The sequence below is a fragment of the Anopheles darlingi genome, chromosome 2, assembly GCF_943734745.1.
Source record: "Anopheles darlingi chromosome 2, idAnoDarlMG_H_01, whole genome shotgun sequence".
Classification (NCBI taxonomy): domain Eukaryota; kingdom Metazoa; phylum Arthropoda; class Insecta; order Diptera; family Culicidae; genus Anopheles; species Anopheles darlingi.
The window spans coordinates 25256903-25276902 of NC_064874.1; the positions used below are offsets into that span (position 1 = coordinate 25256903).

The window sequence follows — 20000 nt, forward strand, 5'->3', positions numbered from 1 at the left end:
ATGTTTTTACTACACATTTTTCACATCCTTTCCATGTCCTGCTGTGATGAAAATAGAGTACAATTCCTGTATAGTACATCTCGTATACTATATTAATAAAAAATGTGAGTTGTAAGCTCACTGCACGAAAAATGCCATGGCTGAATCATGCACCGCCATGCCACGAAGATGCCACCTGCACCAGTGATGATTGACCAAGCGTGAGACCTTTTACGCCATCAAACAGGTTTTTTCAAACCGTCATCTATTACATGCGCGTTGGCATTCATGATTTCAAAACAACTGAAACTTGGTTCGGTCCGATTAAGGCGCTGTCCCAAATGTTCAATTTTGATTTAAAGCTATAGACATAGCAGAATAGACAATGTGGCATGGTTCTACTTCCTTTCGCACCCAAGAAGTTCAGCAAGCGTCTGCCGGTCGACAGATACTAGGGCCACCAGCAGGAGGGACCATGTACGTGTTATCAGTCACTCTAATCATCCCGAGCCCGAGAATCGCGAATGCAAACTCGTTTTTCGCCTGTGCAATTGGTGTAAATTATGTCGTCCTCCTTCTCCTCCTGCGCGCCGGTATGCAAATGCCCCCTCAGTCGGTTGCAGTTGAGTCGTGCGTTTCCGACTTTTGATAGCGTTGCTTTCTGCTAGGTGAAGTGCAATCTTGGAGAGACCACCGGCTTCGGTGTTCCTAGGTCTAGCTAGAGTGTCAGTTGCAGTTTGCATTTTAAATAGTCTCGAACCCCGGTCGCTCGTGTTCGTTGTGACTAGTACGTTTTTTGAACGTTGAATGAGTTATCCCGGCTACATCCTTAGACTTTTGTGGTGAGTTTGTCAATTGTTTTTGGTATACCTTTAGTCGCATTTCGGTTTTCTAGCTACTGGAGTGCAGTTTTAATATCTGATAATTGAAAACAGTGCTTTAGACTGATAGTAGGAGGTATAATTACCCTAGGTAGTATAATCACCTTAGGAAATATAACTACCTTGCAAAAACTCAATGGATTGATACCAAAAATTGCGTTCAACATTCAACATGCACTTCGGTTAACCTCCAGAAGAACGACTACCAAAAAAATTGTTCAATTTGTGAACTTATCTTTACGACCTGCGATGACGGAATGATAAAAGACCAAATGCCAACATACGGTTTTCGATGGCTGCCAACGTTTTCGCCTTAACAAATTTACGATTGCACGGCACCATCACCCTCGCCTTTGATAAGCTTATCATCCCCTACTTGGTCCTGGAAAGCCAATATATACCGAAGTTACCGAAACACGGTAACCCGGGGCAGGAATTACATCCGTGTGTTTGCCTGTCTTCCGGCACCGGCGGACAGAGAACATACAAACAATCACTGCAGATATCGTAAACTGCCAGCCAGATCGGCCGGGTCGGATTTCATGGCCGTGTGATTTTGTGATCCCCCCAAAATTATAGCATCACTTGCAACTCCCTGGGCTGCTGCTGCCACTGCTGCTGATTGCTCCCGTTGGACAAACACAGTTTCGGACAGTTTTTTCGAATTTATCACGCCTCATGTGCCGCTGGTGCAGGAGAAGGAGGGTGCTGCTCGCTCGGTGAAGATGGATGAGATTACATCCCCCTCGTTCATCCCACTCAGTTGCGCCTTTTGTTCGCTTTGATATTAATAAACGATAATGAAACGCCAAGCGCCAAGAATGGTGAGTGATGAAGGAAAATCTCATCCAATGTGCTCCAGCGATGGCTCGTGTTGGTGCACGAGCGGCGTGATACTGGAGCGATATGTAACACACCCTGAATCACACTACGGTTGCGCGGAATGAGAGGGCGGTGGCCATGGAAGGAGGCTTCCGTGCGAAGATCTGTACGACGTGAGGTACAAGCGCGTGACCGGCTACCGATGTAACCATTTTGCTCGACACTTCATCTGGCGTGTTAATTTGTAACCGTGCATAATCTCCTGCCGTTGACATAGATGGCCGTGCGCTTGGCTAAGCTCGGCACACGCCATGTCACTATGGTTGCAGTCTCGGCCACATTGACATCGTTGTAAAAAAACGATAATTTTTCATTTCATTTATAGATCTTATAGCAGGTTTTAGAGCTTGAAAAAAAATATACCCATAATCGAAGACGACTCCACTACAGACCATTTCATGGTTGGGTTGCAAAGCGCCATTTAAACAGACTGCTAACGAAAATGATAAATTGCTTTAGCCTGTCAAAAGAGCCGTTAAACGAGACACTAAAATACTTGGACCGTGCAGTACGCACTGTAGCGACCGTCGAATCGAGAAGCAAACGCGTAACTTTTCAAAATGACTGTAAAATGGGTTTTTGATTGATAATTTACAACTTAATTTCAAATCATTGCTATTTCTTGCTGCATCATTCATCATACTCACGATACTGAAGTCTTTCACTGGAATTGGAATTGAAATTCGAACAGAACAATTATGACCAGCACACCAGGAGCACACAGTGCCGCACGCTGGTTCGCCCGCGGGATGATGGCACTCTTAATGGCTCACTTCAGAGCACTAATCCTTTACTTTGATGCGACGTTTTGGAATTCCGGAGATGCTAGTAATGAGACAGAAGGAGTTACATAATTACGCCGCTTCCCCGACAGCGTGGCCGAAAGGAAATCAAAAGAAGACACCGTACATCCGGCCGTCCAGTTTGGGGTGGGCCATTGGTGGGGGCGCATGGAGCATGAATAGCACCGGATCGTTCCACCAGCAGGCGAACTCACTGCAGTGATGGCTGACGAACGACCGCATTAGCGACATTGCGGCAAAAGAGCAAAGGCCACGGCCCACCCCCGCTGTTCACACCCCTCCCCCTGTTCACCCCCCCGCGAAAGAGAAGCGGGAACTGGAGAGCGTTGGGGTGTTTTCCCGCACCATCACCACCACCACCACCACCACCACCACCACAAGCACCACCAGCAACCGCAGTGCATTGCAATTCGATGTAATTCTCACCGACCGAGCCCTTTTTTTTATTTCGTTTCATACACCGGTGTGCTGAGCTCATTAATTTCCATTGTCTGTCTCACGTTTTGCCAGACCGCTCTTCCTCTCGCCCCTCGCGCTACCTTTGGTGCTGGAGATCACCATTCTGATCCCCACATCAACAGAAGCGCTGACGAAAGCAGAAACGGACCGACGATGAGTGATGATGCAGTAGCCGGAATGGGGCAGCATCGGAAAATTGCAGCAACGGAACCCCACTCCACCCTCGCCGGAGAGTGGTTGGGTTTCGGGCGATTGTTCCACCAAAAATAAGCCCCCATACCTAGGGGGAGAAGTGATGCCGTACATGTGGGAAGGGTCACTGTTACATTTTCGCTCAAAACATGTGCTTCGAACGTTAACGACAGCGCTGCTGCTGGTGGGCTGTTCTTGCGCCACATTCCGTAACGCCAGCCGCCATGGTTTGTGATCTGTGTCATGATCATGCCCCTGAAAATGGACATGTTTTCACTTGCAGACGGCCCCGTAGTGTCACCACCGTTACATGCTCGTGTTGTTTACATTCGCGAGGGTTCTAGTACATTAACTAACAACAGTGGGGCTTCTCATGTTACGAACGAATCCCAGGGACCAACATCATATACCTACATGTTAGCTGTTTTCGAAAACATAGATGGCCATCTGGCCTCGCCTACTATGGCACTACTATAAGCCAAATTCGATCGCAAAGGAGCCGCACTTTGCATTACACCAACGCGTGGGCCCCAAGCGTGCGGAGTTTGATTTCAAAGTTTTAAAATCCAATTAGATAACGCGATCGTTGTCACAACAGCTCGAGAGTGCCCGAAACGAAACATCAAAAAATGAACCACCCTCACAAATATCCTGTTGCTCGCTTTGCACGCCGAGTGCAGCACCGGTGTTTCGGTTCCCAGTGGTTACTTGAGACGGTCTGCAATGCATTGTGAAGTGCCACTTGTGCACCCAAGGGGCGGAGTGTTTAATATGTGTCGCCCAGGAAATGCAGCTGGCACATGGCACTTTTATTGTTTCGCGACACGAACCATAGACTCTCTCAGACCCTTCGAAAGATGATATTTTAACAATTGTTCGTATCGTTGGAAGCGGTGGAAATGTTTGGGAAATTGCACCTCACCCTCGGTGTTGTATTCTGCCAATTGTTTCCCGGGGAAGGATCAGTGGCGAGAGGTGTACTGCTGCTCCTGCAATGGAGGGCTGTTCTTTACCCTAAGAGACCAGAGACCTACCCCAAAACCCTCGGAATGTCCCCACATACAAACACAAAATGGTCGCCTTTTAAATGGTTCAACCATTTTCGCTCCCGGTGAGTGATGCTCTCGACAGATGCATCTGAGCTGGCCCCTTTTTGGATGGTGGGCGGCTGCATGAACGTGAGTTCCAAAGCTTAATTAAACCCTCGCCATTACGAGCAATGGGGCGCAGTGTGTTGGTAAACGAGACGCAAAATCACAACGTCACACAATATTGAAACACGCAGCATGGGAAAAGTTGTTCCGAAAGCTGAGGCACAAAATGCTCAAATATTGACCCAAGGTAGACACCGAGCCATCATCCCATGAAGTTGATACTGGTACTCCGTTTGGCAGCAGAACGAGCAACGAGGAAATACCTTCTGTGTAATCTCATTTACTTGCTCTTCTGCGGTCCCCGGAGTGGTTTATGCTCTAGATTGTTCTCCGATGGTGACTCCCGGAGTCACTGGCCAAGGGTTTGTGGTGAACCGCTTGGAGTGGTTTTATTGGATTTTTAGAAAGAACATATCCTTCGGATAGTGCCATTCCCAGTACGTGCCTGCCATTGAGATTCCCTCACATTTTTCAGAACACAAAATGAAACCCATAAATTGCCTTGTGCTGTGTAATGTGCAATTGCGACAGTGTTCGAGCAATTGTGCAATTGTGCAATCGATAAAAGCCAGTACGTAGCTGCCCTGTGATGGAAACAAAGCCCTGGAAAGCCACCGTACCGACCTGGTCGTGCTGATTACATAAAGCAACTACCAGAGAAACCAAACGGCCACATACCGGCCGCCCTCGAGGTGGGCAGGATGAGGCGTACGGTGTTTGACATTACTGCGATCGTAAACGGGACCGAGAAAGGTGCGTCGAGAATGGACCGTGGTGTTCGTTTGGTCAACCCTTTTCTAGTTTTCAAGATATCTAGGAGCCGGCCGGTCCGAGGCGTTCCTCGTCCCGTGTCGTTACTGAATGGTCGCCGGTGTGTGGCATGTTATTAGATCACGAGTAGTTCCATCGAGTAGTGGCTCTGTTTACTGGCTGGCTGGTTGGCTGACTGGTTGGCTCACATGCAATCCACTCATATCTTCATGGTCCGATGAAATATTTACGCTCCTGCTCCTGTTCCTGGATGTTGACTGGACATGGTCTCCGAATGCACCGCGTTCAATGGGAGGAAAGGTGCAGTGATGCACCTCTAACAGCACCGAGCGCCATGGATCTGCCATGAATAAACGATGGCTAAGGCTTCCAGGCTTCGCACCACACCCACCACCCCCTTTCACGCTGTACAAGTGCAAATTGGGTTTTTGCGGCTGTCCTTACACCCATCTTTTTTTATTTTTTACTCCTGCCACACACAGACACACAAACACATTGTGATGGTCGGTATGACCCAGTGCCATTTTGACTCTACATACGCGGATAAGGTCAGTTTGGGGAACGGGTAAGGGGTGGTACGTTTTGATGGGTGATAAATTATGCTTGGTTCCGTGTCGCCCGGCAACGACCCGGGAACCACCGGGTCGCCACTGTTTTCTATTCCTTCTGCATGCGCTCGCGCGTTGCATCAACCTTGTTTCTTCTTCGTACTGCATATGCACCACCTCGCTGGTTTCACACTGGGCGGATAAGAGGACCGTGCTCGTGCTGGCGAAAAATGAGCTGCCATTAATAATAGATTTCAATTAGCAGCCAACAGATGATGCTTCCACCGCGCTTGCGAGCGTTCGCGCATACCATATCGCACAACACTAGTGCATGGCCAGGTGACACATACACTCACCCAACGCCATGCGCTAGCGTTTTTCTTCTTTCTTTATATTGTGTTGAACGAAAAATTAAATTGCAAATCCAATGGCACGGATCACCGGGATTCCAGCGTGCCCGGAACAAGCATGCTTCTTGCTCTTTTGCATGCTTGCTAGAGCTTTGTCCGTGGGCTTTAGAACGGATCGGTAGTGCGAGTCCTGCACAGTGGCAGCGGAGGCAGAAGGATTGAGGGGATTAATTTGCTTAAAAAATTTGCTCCATCGTCGTGAGACGGCATTCGCGGTCGTAGTTTGAGCACATTCTACACAGGGATCATGGAATCAGACGAGGAAAAACCGAATAACAGAACGAACGTCATTCGATTATGATAATCAAAGAATAAATTGAATGAAATTCGATTGGATTTTTATAGAATATAGCCACCCGAAACGATATTATTATTTCGGTTTGGAGGATTAAGTCAAGCCAAATTATTTGCATTCAATCAAAGCTTATATAAGATAATGCTGGAATCAAGTATATTATTTATTAATACACAAACTAGTGAGATAAAATACGGCAGAATCACGGAATGTCGGTTGTATCGTTATCTACAACTCATTAAACAACCAGAGTAAGCATTGATTGCCTATACTATATACTGCATAGATCATAGTAACCATTGGCATATCAGAATTTAAGTTGATGCATTTCACCAACACTGAAAATAATCGAAGAAAGCACTTTTAAGTAATCCAAAGTCCTTCACTCCGAGTCATCTCGAAAGAGGCACACTGCGCGGAACTAAGCCATTGGTTTAGTGGATGTCAGTCCCACACTGTTCCCCAGGTTCGTACATTAGTATTCCATCCAGTTTGTTAAACAGTTAAAAATAAAGTAATCGAAAGTACGTCCAACAACGCAATTTAATTCTACTGTCAATATTCAAAACGATATCAAAATATTACACTCATACACACATCGCTACTGCTACATTCACTCGGTCTTAGCTCATGGAACCAACTACCTTCTAGAGATGCTGATGGAAAAGGGCCCCGTATTCCTCATCGCCATCGCCATCGCCCTAGGCATTCAAAAATCAGTTCCCAAACGAGAAACTACCAAAAGCTCGACTGTCACCTATTCCAACCGGTTGGTAATAGTAAATCCTCGGGTTGCTCGTACCTTTGTCAACGACCTTGCCACCCTCTGAAGGGCCGGGCGGTGGGGATGTACGTGAACATCTGCGTGGGCGTATGTTTAATATCTATTCCGATAACACGAACCCACCGACAAGTCTTTGTGGGCGTCTCTCACCAACCGCTCCCGATTCCGTAGGGTGGTGGTGTGACTAGGGTAGAATGGTGGGTGGCGGTGTTGAGTGAGGACCGATGTCTTTAGCCTGTCAGCACGGTTGTCGGTGGGGAGCCCGGGGCCGAACGAATGCTCATCACTTGCCACTGGAATGAATATGTATGTTTTCTTAAACAAACAGCGCGCCTGCACACCGTACAGCACACAAACACACACACACACATACACTCGCGTACACACATAAAATAGCAACCGTGGTACCGGCCAAGGGGACGGGGAGCAACATGTAAGGAATAATATTTTCTCAATGTTCAACAACAACGCTCGCCCTCCTCACTAGTGGGAATATAGAGGGGCCACAGTCCACCCCAAATGCTGTGTGTGTGTGAGGAAACGGTTGCGCTTGGAAAGGGCTACAGATAAAAGCGATCATGAACACGATGGTCCCGGTTTGGTTTGGTCCTTTACCATTCGCGGATTTATTTCGTATTCGAGCCGCTCTTTTATGTTGCGGCAGCGCACCTCTAGAGCTCTGCCACCACCATGGGTGGTTGGTTGGTGTGATTGCGGACTAAAGTCCGTGGGCACCGGCACACCAACCGAACTGCCAGGCAGGAAAAGGAGCAATTCTTTGTCAATTTTATCACGATTTCTGCACCATTTTGCACCATCGCCGGTTCCCCATTTCGGCTACACCCCGAAATGCTCTGTGTGTCTTTGTTTTGTGGTGGGATGATTGATGCTTTCACGAGATGGCTCTCGTGAATGTTAATATCCGTTTACGGGAAAAGCGTTTTTCAAGTTTTTCAATCGTTTGCCTGCCCAGCGGGAAGCGTATTGAGATGGGAGAGCAATGGGGAACTGCCCGAAGGGGAGTAGGGGACTATGACAAAGCGATACAAGACGATCTATACCACGAGCGATACAAGACGATCTATACTAAATGCTAATGAAACACTGTCAGCCCAAATATTTATTGCGAATCGAAGTGGGCCTACGCAATGGAGTCCCATAGCAACGGTACGACACGATGGTCGACAGTTAAGGGACCCAATTAGAAATGATTTATATCGACCTACCAAACCCACCGGCAGCCAGCTAGCGCACCTTCAACTCCACCCTCAACCGTGACTGATCCATAAATTGCTTTCTATTTACTTACACAGCCAATACGAGGAAATGTAGGAAAATGTGCGAGAACGTTGTGGCAATAAATCAACATCAGTTACAATTTTATGTCAAACCGGGCCGAACCCTATGTTCTGAGCTTCCCTACAGCCTACTATTGCCACTGTTGCTGCTACTCTCGGGCTGTGAGGCATGAAAACTCGTCTCGTGCTTTCCTTGATTACCGCAACGTGAAGGGAAGGATTTTCATTATCTGGAGTCCACCTTGCCCCGAGCTATTGATGCTGTGGAAGTATCGTAGCATGGCTTCGCCGATCCCGACTGCTTGCCCTCCCCATGAATAGTATGCAATAGTATCCGGCTCATGCGACGCAATAGCCATCACACACCACCATCTTATCGGCTTATCGTCGTCGATAGCACGCTAGAAAGATCCGTTCCGAGTCACCGTGCACGGTTCCATTCAATCCGGGGATGCAAAATTCGTTTGCCCGTTTTTTTCATCTTTCTTTCGCGTGCAATCCACGTTCGTAATATCGCTATCGTGGGCCGAAAGACGTGGCCTGTTTCTCGCCAGGATGATGCTGTACGGTTTGCTTGCCACCCCTTGCCAATGCTTAAAAGGTCAGAAAAGGAAGATTGGAAATGAAAAGCATAATATTTTCGCCATTGAAATGGCGTCCAATGGCGTCCCCTGCCCCGAGGTGCGAAGCCGCGGGTTGAGTTGCGTGATCTTTGTTGGTTTTTCTTTGAACCTGCCATTTCCCGTTCCATGCCGTGGCCATGGTGGATGATGTGGCAAATGGAGAAAAACCACCGAAGAGCGACTGTGATTGACATGAAATTCAATAAAGCATCTTATTTTAGCTTGTCTGTGTGTGTGTGTGTGTGTACGTGTATCTAGGGACCAACGGGAGTAAGTGGTGGATGATAATACTCTGCTCAATGTCACGTCATGGCGCTGAGACTCGAGACAGACCACGGCGGTAAGAGTGACCATCGAGCAACCAATACAAAAGCTAGCTTGGAGTGGGCTCGCCTCTCGACCTCAACATGTCTACTGGTGACACAGACCAGAAGAGATGTGAGGCAAACATTTCAAAGGGAAAATGCGGCGTCCAAGAATCGATCCACCGAAAGAAGCAACAAAGTAGATCTGCCTTTCACGGTTGATTTTCACGTTCTATTAAGAACCAGTCAATGGGAAAGATGTCAACAAGAAAGAGCGCGCGCGCGCAAGAGAGAGAGATCATATCGTGCAGGAAAGCATCCAGTTGCCTCCTTCCAATGCACACCTCGGTGAATCTTCCTAATGAATTCCACCAATCCGTGCGATACCGGACGCACCGTAATCCTTGTACCGCTAATCTTGCGGAACTTTCCCTCACAAGGCACGCAAGCAACTCGCAAGAAGATTGACAATTTGCTCACTCCATTATCGGCTGTATCAACCCCCCACCACCCCCCTTTAACCATTCATCTGGGCTTTTCCTTTCCGGGTCGAGTAGTGCCAGCTGCGTGCTTTCGTTCGATTGACCATAGCAATCCAATATCGATTAGACGTAGCGACATCGGTTTTATCGACGGAAGGTCTTCGAAATGCCGGTTGTCCCATGGGCATAATTCATGAGCCTCGTGTCCGGATATGCCATGCAAGCGGAGCGTAATCGACGGCTTGGATTGACCGGAACGGGCATGACTAGTGTCTATTTATACTCTTTCTTCTGCACTAATCACTCGTCTAATTATCTGGCCTGAGTTTCCCAAGCACTGGAAAAAGGAGGCCATCAAGGGGTTTTTTGCTTGAGCTGTGAGATTGAGATCGATTTCCATTCCCTTGTGGTGCAACTTTCCATTTTCAGAGAAACTCGGAACGACGGCCAACACTATTGTAGCAAATAAATGTACAAAAAAAAAGGTAGAATCATCAAGGTTGCCGAAAAAGAATCTACCAGATATTTTTTGACAGGTGTGTTACACATGTTTGTTATACAACATGTTTTATTACCTCACGTATTTACCTTTTTTTTAACATAAAGCAATAAATAGTCCATTGAATAAGAAACAAAGGTTTCATCATTTCAATATATAATGTATGTCGTCATAGGAGTATATTTTGAGTAAGAAACGTTAATATCTACATCTACTAGTTACCAATGTTAAACATGATCAAATCCTAATTTACTAAAAAGTAAACAAAAAAAGTACTAACTAAACACCATTTGCAATTTTTAAAAAGATTAACTAAGATTAATGTTAGTTAGTTAGTTAGTAAGAACCTATAAATGAATTAAACCTAAACTGTGCGAATCTCATCCATCCACAACTCACACGTTATTAGCCCTTTACGGTTTCATTCGTTCTAATTATAACCACAATCTCAAACCACCTTACCCTTTACCCTTCCAACGAACAAATACCTCCACCGAGTTCCGGCTGGCGTAGCGATGTTAAATTAAATTTCTGTTTGCCAACCACTTCCGGTGAGGCTAACGAGAGCGAGACTCGTTGTAGGGATTCGTTTTAATTCATCCAGGCCGCGTATAGACACAACTCAATCGCTAGCACCTCAGGCAATGGCTACCGCTTTCCGCACGGTTAATGACGGATGAAATTCGATTTCAATGTTTACCGACTACCGACAGGGTTGGGTGCCACGTTGCAGGCCAAGAGCCAGGATATTAAACTTTAATGCCTTCCAACAGTCTTCCTGTTGCAATATCGCTAACCTTATGGTACCCAACGGTGTTTACATCGCATTTGAATGTCATCGTGGGCCACACAACTGATCCGCGACTACCAGGACAAGGATTCCTATCTAGCAAGGAGCCTTTGAGCCCAGAAAGAAAGAGAGCTCCGGATGTATCTGTTCACTCCGATACATCACACTTCTGGCCGGTTTCCTTTGGCCTCTTCTAAGGTCCGGCACCACGGGGTGCTTCATGAAATATGCAAAGCCCGTTTAACGTCACACGGACGAGGGTGTGCCCATTGCCCTGCGTTTGCTTCCACCCGATTCTCCCTCCGGTTAGCTCACTCACCGTTCTGATCCCGTTCTCGGTATCCCAACCATCCGGCTCAACGCCCCTCCCCACAAAAAAAGGTCCACGGAACATCCCATCGTGCGAAGTTTCCACCGAGCGACGATGAAAAGTTGCCATTATGTTTCTCGGTTTTATTGCTGAACCTGCTACACCCCACCCCGGGTTCCGGCTTAGTGCCATGCACAGCCCCGGATAGCTGCTCCGATAAAGTCATTTTCCGGAGTGGGATTCGGAGCTTGGGGTCGGAGGTCGGTGGCATCAAAGAAATTAAAACATGCCTCACTTTTAATTACTTCAGCCTTAAGTGTCGATGTCATGCTTATGCCGGCCAACGCCAGCCTTCGGTCTCATATTAAATCGTAGGAGCGCTGGCGACCGACCACATAAGCGGTAGACTCACAGCCCTCAAACTATGGCGTGAAAGTGCTTATCAGGCAGTTGATTGAGGCATTTTAGGGCCTCTCAGGTCTTCATGTTTGCGTAAAATTTAATTTCACCGTACCAGTCTGGCTTGTCCGCTGGCCATAAAGTGCTAGTGCTTTTTTTGGAGTGGATCATCGAAAGAGAAAATCGCTGCGACACTGTCAGCCTACTGCTTGCGCCATTGGCTAAGTACACTTAGCCATCTCCGGTTCTGCGTTCGATTAATTGTCGATAACCATTCCCTCCATTCTAGTTGGATAAGTGTCTGCTGCTCTGGCCACTGGTCGTCATCAAAAACCTGAGTGAATGAACAAACGTTCACGAGGTTTTAGACGAAGGCGGCACGGAGCAAGGCTCCATTCCCGGCAATCCGCGAGGATATGCAAATGCGTGCGTGTACGGAAAACAAACCAAACCATTGGCCTTCGCAGCCGCCCCGAAATATGCCTCTTGTTGCGTTAAAAGCTTTTCATTACGAGCCTCCATCTAAAAAGCATTCTAATGGACGGCAGATGTGCTGCCAAGATGGTGCTCGCGTGGCGCTCAGGTTCAAAGTGAAATGGGCTCGTTGCGATTCAATTTGTCTCCCGAGGACAACTTCACTTCCTCCCAGCGGGGTGAGGGTTCGTAGAAAATGGGAAATGCCGTTTGATGGAACGTGAGTATTCGGAATGGGGGCGATGGGACTTCCAGCACTCGTGCGCGTCACAACCTTGGCCGTTGCTGGCGGAAGACCACCCCAAAAACATAAAAATGAAAATTGAATATCAGTATGATGGAATGATGAAAAGTGGAATGGTGAAAAGCGTGCGAAATGATACCGGGATACCGGTGACCCACTTTCACCGCTGCACTACGTTTGCTCCCGTTCTCAGGTGACCCAAGTGAAGAAGACATCGAGTATCTTGAGCACTAGCGCTGGTATGACTGCGGTCATAACGGAACTAGCAGTTCCATGGCAGAAAGATGCAATTAAAAGTGGAGACCTCTTCGAGTCACAATAATTAATGCTGCAGAATGGCAGCACCCTAAGGAAGACGCCGGAAGAGCCACCGACGTAACCGTCGCCGGATTATCGTGTTTCTCTTCGTTTTTTCTCTCGAGAAAAGTTTCCCTCGAACTTCTCTCGTCATCGATGCGAACGAGGAAAACTTTTGCTGCACGCTCGTCGCCGTTTTCGAGAAGTTGCCATTTCGTCCAAAATCGCACTGGGAAAAAGAACCGGAAATGGGAGCAATGGTAAAAAGGTACACTCGTGCTGGGTCCCGAGTTCGTAGCAAAGCAGCTTGGCAGCTATACGGATGGGTGCACTGGCCGATCGATCTCGTTCAGCAGATGTTCCCGGGGATTGATTGGCAAAGTTGCTTCGGACCAAATTTTTGCCAGACATGGACGATCGATGCGGACCATTTTTGCTAGTGCCGTCCACGGTAGGAGATGTGAAGTCACCCAACTTGTCCATCTGTCGTTGGCTAGTTTTACGGGCCAGGGGTGATTGAAAATCAATTTTAATATAATTTCATTGAAACTTACGAAACGACGGGACTGTGTTTCACGTTCACGCTAGCTTCAAACTCAACTTCTAATATGGTGTTTTTTTTATAACAATTTGCTTAAAAACTCATCATCTATCATTGCTACAAATTTCATTTTGATAAATCTATGTTGAAAATAGGAGAAGATGATATTACACGTTTCATCTAGACTTACTTACTTACTTATCCGGCGCTACAACCGACGAGCGGTCTTGGCCTGCCAAAGAAGATTCCTCCACCGCTCGCGATCGAGCGCCGTCGTCCTCCAAGTCGGTAGTCCTGCTATTCTGGCGTCAATGTCGATACCGTCGCTCCATCTCGATTTGGGCCTACCACGCCCTCTCTGTCCATCCGGAAGGCCTAAGAAGACTTTACGGGCTGGGTCGTCGTCTGCCATTCTCATGACATGCCCAGCCCACCGAAGCCGGGCGAGTCTCATGCGCTGCGTGTCATCTAGAACTATGGTAAAAAATCCGGGATATTGCTATTCAAATCTTTAATAGAAAACCTGTTAGCGAGCATCTAGCGAGGCAACATCGTGTCAAATACCGCAATCCTTCGATCAAGCAATCTTTGATACATGTCAAGGAACCAGCAGCACAATGAGCTTACTCTCTAAGTAGCCTTCGTGTTGTAAAGACGTATAACAGAATGAAATTTAATAAAGAGAATAATCAAAATCAGTTTTCCGACAAAACCAACTAGCAACAGACCGTCTCAATCATATCTTTCCTAATAAGAGCCGCTCTTTCCATGTGACGATAACCCATGGTGTACAATAGAACATATTAACATAACATATTAAATCCATCGAATGTGTCGTTGAAGAACCAAATGTCAAAATGGGCGTTCAGCCTTCTCGATCAACTTTCTACATCGCAAATGATTTTGGTTTTTTTTCTGCGGAAAAGGCATTATAACCTTTTGTTTTAAAGCTCAACGTTCTCTGTACCTTAAAGTTATCCCACGATAACACCCATTGCCTACGCCCAGATTTTAAATGAAGCGGTCTTTAGATGTTTACTTCTTCGTCAAAGCGTTGCTTGCTCTTTGCTAAGCACTGTGCTGATCCACAGAAAGTCCACACGGGAAGCCTTAGAAGCTTCTATCCTAAGCAAACAGAAACAATCAACATCAACGGTCGAAGGTGCTAAAGACAGCCAAGCGAGGCACTGGATACACCAGCAAGTCTTACATTAATTCATGTCATTGAAATTAATACAATTTCGTCCTCTGCTCCACTCTGTCATCCACAGATGCACTCTGACACCGTCCGCCGACTAGTCTGCACACTCCGGACGACCGCCTCCAGATAACAGGTGTACACTACACCTGACCGGAACACAGTGGTATAGCGATGGTTCTCGGTTTCCGGCTTATCTACCGAGCTTCGTCATCGCTAACTCTACAAACCATCGCACCACACTACCATCAACCACCAGCACCACCGGTAGAAGGACGGATCAAAAGAGTAGCTGGTGCCGTGTGTACGAGTGTCTAATGTTACAGAACGAAACCGCTCCACTTCCGGATGCCGAGGACAGTGCTGCCGATGGTGGCGTCATTCAAGCGTTCAAGTGAAACGTGCATTCTTGATCCTTGCTTTTGCATTCTTGCTGACCGTGTATCGCTCCAGGGAACGTTTATAATCTATCGGAGAGGTAAAAAACCCAAAAAGACAGAAACACCTTTGCCCTTCTGCCCTGGTTTCCTAGTGGCTGGTGGTGCAGTGTCAGTGGCAGTGTCGATAGAGACCGTTGAATAAGCAGGAGGTGAGGACATATTCGTGACACGTGTTGGTGTACACGCCAAGGTACGCTAGCACCCCAGGCACACAGGACCGCCGTGTATTGCTAAGCTACGTGCGTACGGAACCACTAGCAACATCCTCCACCCCTAAGGAACCTCGCCAGGCCAACGCGGGGGGGCAGCTCGCCCTGCCAGCCGGTCAACACTATATGATGAGAGGTAAGTGTACGAGAGACGAGTTTTTGGCTTTGTTTTGGGAACAAAATGTTTCGTCCTACGGAAAGGCACTTTCCACCAATGAGCATGTCCCAATGCGGACGAAGCCCCCCGGGGGTCCCAGACAGCCACCATGCCGGCCGCCATGGCAAAACACTTCCTGAACAGCTTGAACACAGGCAACAAGATTACCGGGGGTCCTAAGTGCAACACAACGGGCCACACGGATGTAACTACAAACAGGCAGAGGTCTCTGCGGTCCCACCGAGACACAGAGAGTGCGAATACCTTTGTGAAGATACATTTCCGCATCGCACCGTCGCGTCGCGGGGAGTCTGTTTTCCTTTCTTCGAAAACATTTTTCACGTTTTTCCATCAACACGGGTGGGATTTGGGCCCCACCTTCGGAGAGAAGCAACCCACTCCCTTGCAAGGCATGGCAAAGCAGGCTTCTGGAGTTCTTCTCGTTGCCATGTTTACCGGAATTTCGGATGTCGTGCTGCTGCGCCATACGCGCACCCCGCCCTGTGTTGGCACCTCCCGCGGTGTCGTGGTGGTTCGTGGGAAATTAATCCACTTTCATCGAATTAGTATTCGGGAGGAAGTGCGAACGTCCTCCGTTTCGTTCGGTATTCCATCTTCCTTTTTTCCTGTTTTTTGTTGCTGTTGTAAAACCGCACGCGACTGCCTGAGACACGGACGAGCATTGCAAATCAAACACATTCCAGCTTCCGGCAACCGGATGCCAACGCTTTCGGCTTTGTAAGTTTGTTGTTAGCGGAAGTTGTTACAGGCTGCTTTTACCGAGTTCCTATCTGCCGCGCTTGTGAGGTTGGATAAATCTTGGCCAACTTTTGTTTTTCCAGTTAATCACATGCTGTTCGGTCGTTTCATTCCGATGTCCTCCTGCTGATAACGTTAAGTCGCAGAGACAGCTTTGCACCTTCTCACGCACAAACTTTCTTGACATTCTGACGCCTTGGTATGCAAACGCACATACGCGAGAGGCAGGTTTAATTTCAGGTTTCTTTCTAATATTCAGAAAGTTTATTGTTACTTTTGTACGCAGTGGGAAGTTTTACGTTTATTATAAGCTTCTCATTTTAACGTAGATGCCATTTCAATATTCATATTCATTTGCAATCAGAGAGTCCTATGACTTTCATTACCCGGTTCCGTGTTACGCATCTCTTTCGTTTCTGAAAAGGAAAATCTCTTTTATATATTTTTAAAATATTCAACGGGAAGTATTACGCATTCTATTTTCAATATTTTCTTTTTGGAAAAAAAACCGGCCTACGAATCCCTTCACGGGAAATGTAACCAGCGTGGCATGACGATGAAAACATTTGACCAACATATCCATGTCATGTTAGAACCCTTCGCACTCGCTCCACTCCGGGATACACCTTATGATATCCAATCAAGGATCATAAAGCGCCAAATGGAGCACACAAGCACACGTGTATGAGTGTGTTTGGTAAATGACGATAACACAATTTCATCTCACCATGACATGGCACCACCACACACACCTCTCCCCTTGCCCCGCTCTCTAGCTTTTAGTCCCAGGCTAACCATTTCCGGCGTTAATGTTGCGAAGTATATGTAGCATTGGCTATCCTTTGGTGGTGGAAAGCTGGATGGCACCATCTGGCTGGCACCGGCGCATCATCACGGGACGTTCGAACAGAACCGTCGAAGACATAATGCAAAGTCTTAAAAGTCTCGACCCAAAGGAAAAGCGCCTTTTAACCTTGCATCACCTCTCGAATACCCACTGCTCGAACCCATCTTCGAATCGAAGAGATTCGAATGGCGAAAGAAGGGCACAATCGGTTCTGTCAAGATGCTGCCGCCTTGGTCGCAGATGCGCAAAATCTGGCAGTGAAGTTTGATTCTCGTGTCTTATCGAGCGTGTGCTAATGGGCAAAAATTTATTGAAATGATTTTCTCTTTCTCTCCATCTTTCTCTCTCCAACTGCGCCACTAAGCGCGTTCCGTGCATACAGAGCATACCACATCCGCGCTCCTTGTGTCCTTGTGGCCCATCAATTCACGGTTACATTTGGCAAATTCAATTTACCTCTTCATCCTGCAGCCACCGGCCTGGGAGGCACTGTTACGGAGCAGCATAAAATTCGTAGTTTAGCCTTTGCCGACGAAACCATACGAGCGCGTGTAGAGCTTCCACTTTGACTTTGACTCTTTGACATCTCCTTCTATATCCGCTCGACTGACACTCCCATTCTCGACATCCCTCGACCCCAACCCATCCCGGACGTTACGGGCCAGCAGCGAAGGGACGATAAAAATGGCCGAAAGAAGGAGACTCGTGTTCCGTGTTATAATTCTCACAGCGTGCGCCTCAAGTCCCCCGAGGCGTGTGGGCCCCCGCTAAAATATGCCAGCAAAAGAATAAAATCCACTGGTGCGAAACCATTCCGACGCAAATGTGTCACCAACACCCGACCGACCGACCGAACGGTGTTCCGGTTTTCCGGTTTGTGATTCCTCCCGCAAATCCTCGGAGGGGCTACCAACCAAATTGTTTCTGTTTCTGTTCGTTGGCTAATATCATTTTTTGCGCCTTCGTTGCCTCGCTGCTGATGGGGTGCACGGATGGGCACAAGCTCATCATTTAGGGCCAACATCCCTCGGCAGGAGACGAAACTTTATCCACCATCACCAGCAGACACACAAACACACACACACATACGAGGAAGCAGGCTCACGGTTTTTGGTGGAAATGATTTTTCTCGATTTGATTCCCTCTCCACCATCGTCCCTTTTCGCGAGGCCAATTCCCCGTCGAAGCGAAAACAAAGTAAAAAAAAGGTTGTGTTTAATGTTTTGCCATTTCTGAATATACATTTGGCAAAAATTCGGAAAACTCCGCACAACAATAACATCAACAGCGTCAATGCGTCAAAAACCTCGTTTAAGCTGCCTTTGGCGGGTATCTGCTATTGCATAGGGGCCAGGGTTGGGCTTTTGCGGGAAAAGTTTGCTTTCCCGGGAGGATTAGTTTCCGGGTTTGTAGTTCGAGTGAACGCCGGGTGAACGCCGCTGTCCGTGACAGTTTCATCGAAATCTTGCCTTTATATAACTTTTCCACCGGACAGCCTTTCCGTACAGCTCAGTTGGAACTTTACGAAGAAAAACCGGGTTTGTTTTGTGAAAGATTGGAATACATCTCTATGGAGATGGCTTTGTAACGTGCTGCAGCCTCGGGATGTTTTATTCCCAGTTCCAGTACCACAAACTAACTTCAGTTCAACAACTTTTGTGATCTGTTCCTGCCGAAAATGCATTTAACCTTCTACCACTTTTCTCCTCCCACACAGTTCATCGAATAGCGATCTCACTACCGAACACTGGTGCACTGGCCCGCAGACGACACACGCTCTACATCCGGTCTGCCATCATTGTATTCATCTTGTTTGCATTTCTGCAATTTCACGTGATAAACTATGGTAAGTTGCAGCAGCACCATGTAGTGTGTACCATCAAACGATTAGTGCCCGTCAAACAAGCTACAGCAAACAACTACAATTTAAACCCCTAAAACTGCTTCTGTGTTTCTGCTTCTTCTCCAGACTCCTCCGACAGTGGACCGAGCGACAGCACCAACTATTCGACGGCAGCGATCCTGCAGATGGTGCCACCGGTATTTCATAAATATTTGACCGGCAAATCCCGCAACGCAACCCACGGTATGGAATGGAATTTATTAGCACGTCCCTGATGCACGTCCTACCGGCCCGGTCCGGCCCGGCTCCCGGCGCACCCGAGCTCATCTCAAGCAAATGATCGAGAGATGTTGGAAACGATTCCGATTTTATGACATCCCCAGTCCCAATGAGGGGTCATGTGAATGCCGCCGGGGTTGGGGAGGTGCCCGGTTTCATTATTCAGTTGAAAAGTTCTTCTTGGATGGCCCTTGGTAGCGGTATCATCGGTTTTTTGGAACGATAACAACCCTAGACCCTCCCCCTCGCTCGACGGAAGTAGCTGCTAATATTGATGTAATATTGTAAACATTTCCATTCCCGCACGTCACAGCCCACTAGCACAGCCCCCGTAGTGAAGTGGCTGTGTACCGTGCGCTACAGGCTCGAGGCCAACACCCGTTACCGTTTAATTAAATATTAAACATCCTTCAGCACACCGGTACACCCGGGTGACTAGTGCGGGGTGCAGGGTCTCACACCTTCGCTCCTGATGTGCTGACATGGATACAGTTAGTGAAAGCTCACCAGTAGTAATGGCCGCTTTAATGTTGCTTCAATCCTGGGTCTCCCTTCCTGGGGCGAATATATCTCTCCGTTCGCTCATGGTACATCAGGACTGGGACTGGAATCCCTGCTGCGAGTTGTTCCTCGCCAATCGAATAGAATGTCTGGCAGATGTTTCCGCGTTTCGCGCGATGAATATTTTAAGCGCAAAACTTTATCGCTTACGGGCCTTTATCAGCGAATGCGAGCACAGTTACGCTTTTCCGGTTGGGTTTCCCTGCTTTCGTTCATTACTTTCGCACCGGTGTGGGACCGAACCCGGTGGATGGATGAAACTGTTTCTTGCCATGCCTTCAACTTTC

General features: G+C 47.6%; 1 protein-coding gene across 14 annotated transcripts in view; it reads left to right on the top strand.

The window, feature by feature from the left end:
- The window catches only part of LOC125947939 (alpha-1,6-mannosyl-glycoprotein 2-beta-N-acetylglucosaminyltransferase), a 46010-nt gene that overhangs the window by 11097 nt on the left and 14913 nt on the right, over positions 1–20000 (top strand). For 13 of the 14 annotated variants that reach the window (XM_049673513.1, XM_049673518.1, XM_049673523.1 and 10 more), the window contains 3 exons: positions 14692–15403; positions 18748–18876; positions 19000–19116. In XM_049673513.1, the coding sequence (XP_049529470.1) occupies positions 15394–15403; positions 18748–18876; positions 19000–19116 (256 nt within the window). In that variant the 5' untranslated portion in view covers positions 14692–15393. Of the gene's footprint in view, positions 1–11; positions 822–14691; positions 15404–18747; positions 18877–18999; positions 19117–20000 lie in introns of those variants that run through there. The other variant, XM_049673525.1, reaches the window with a different exon arrangement.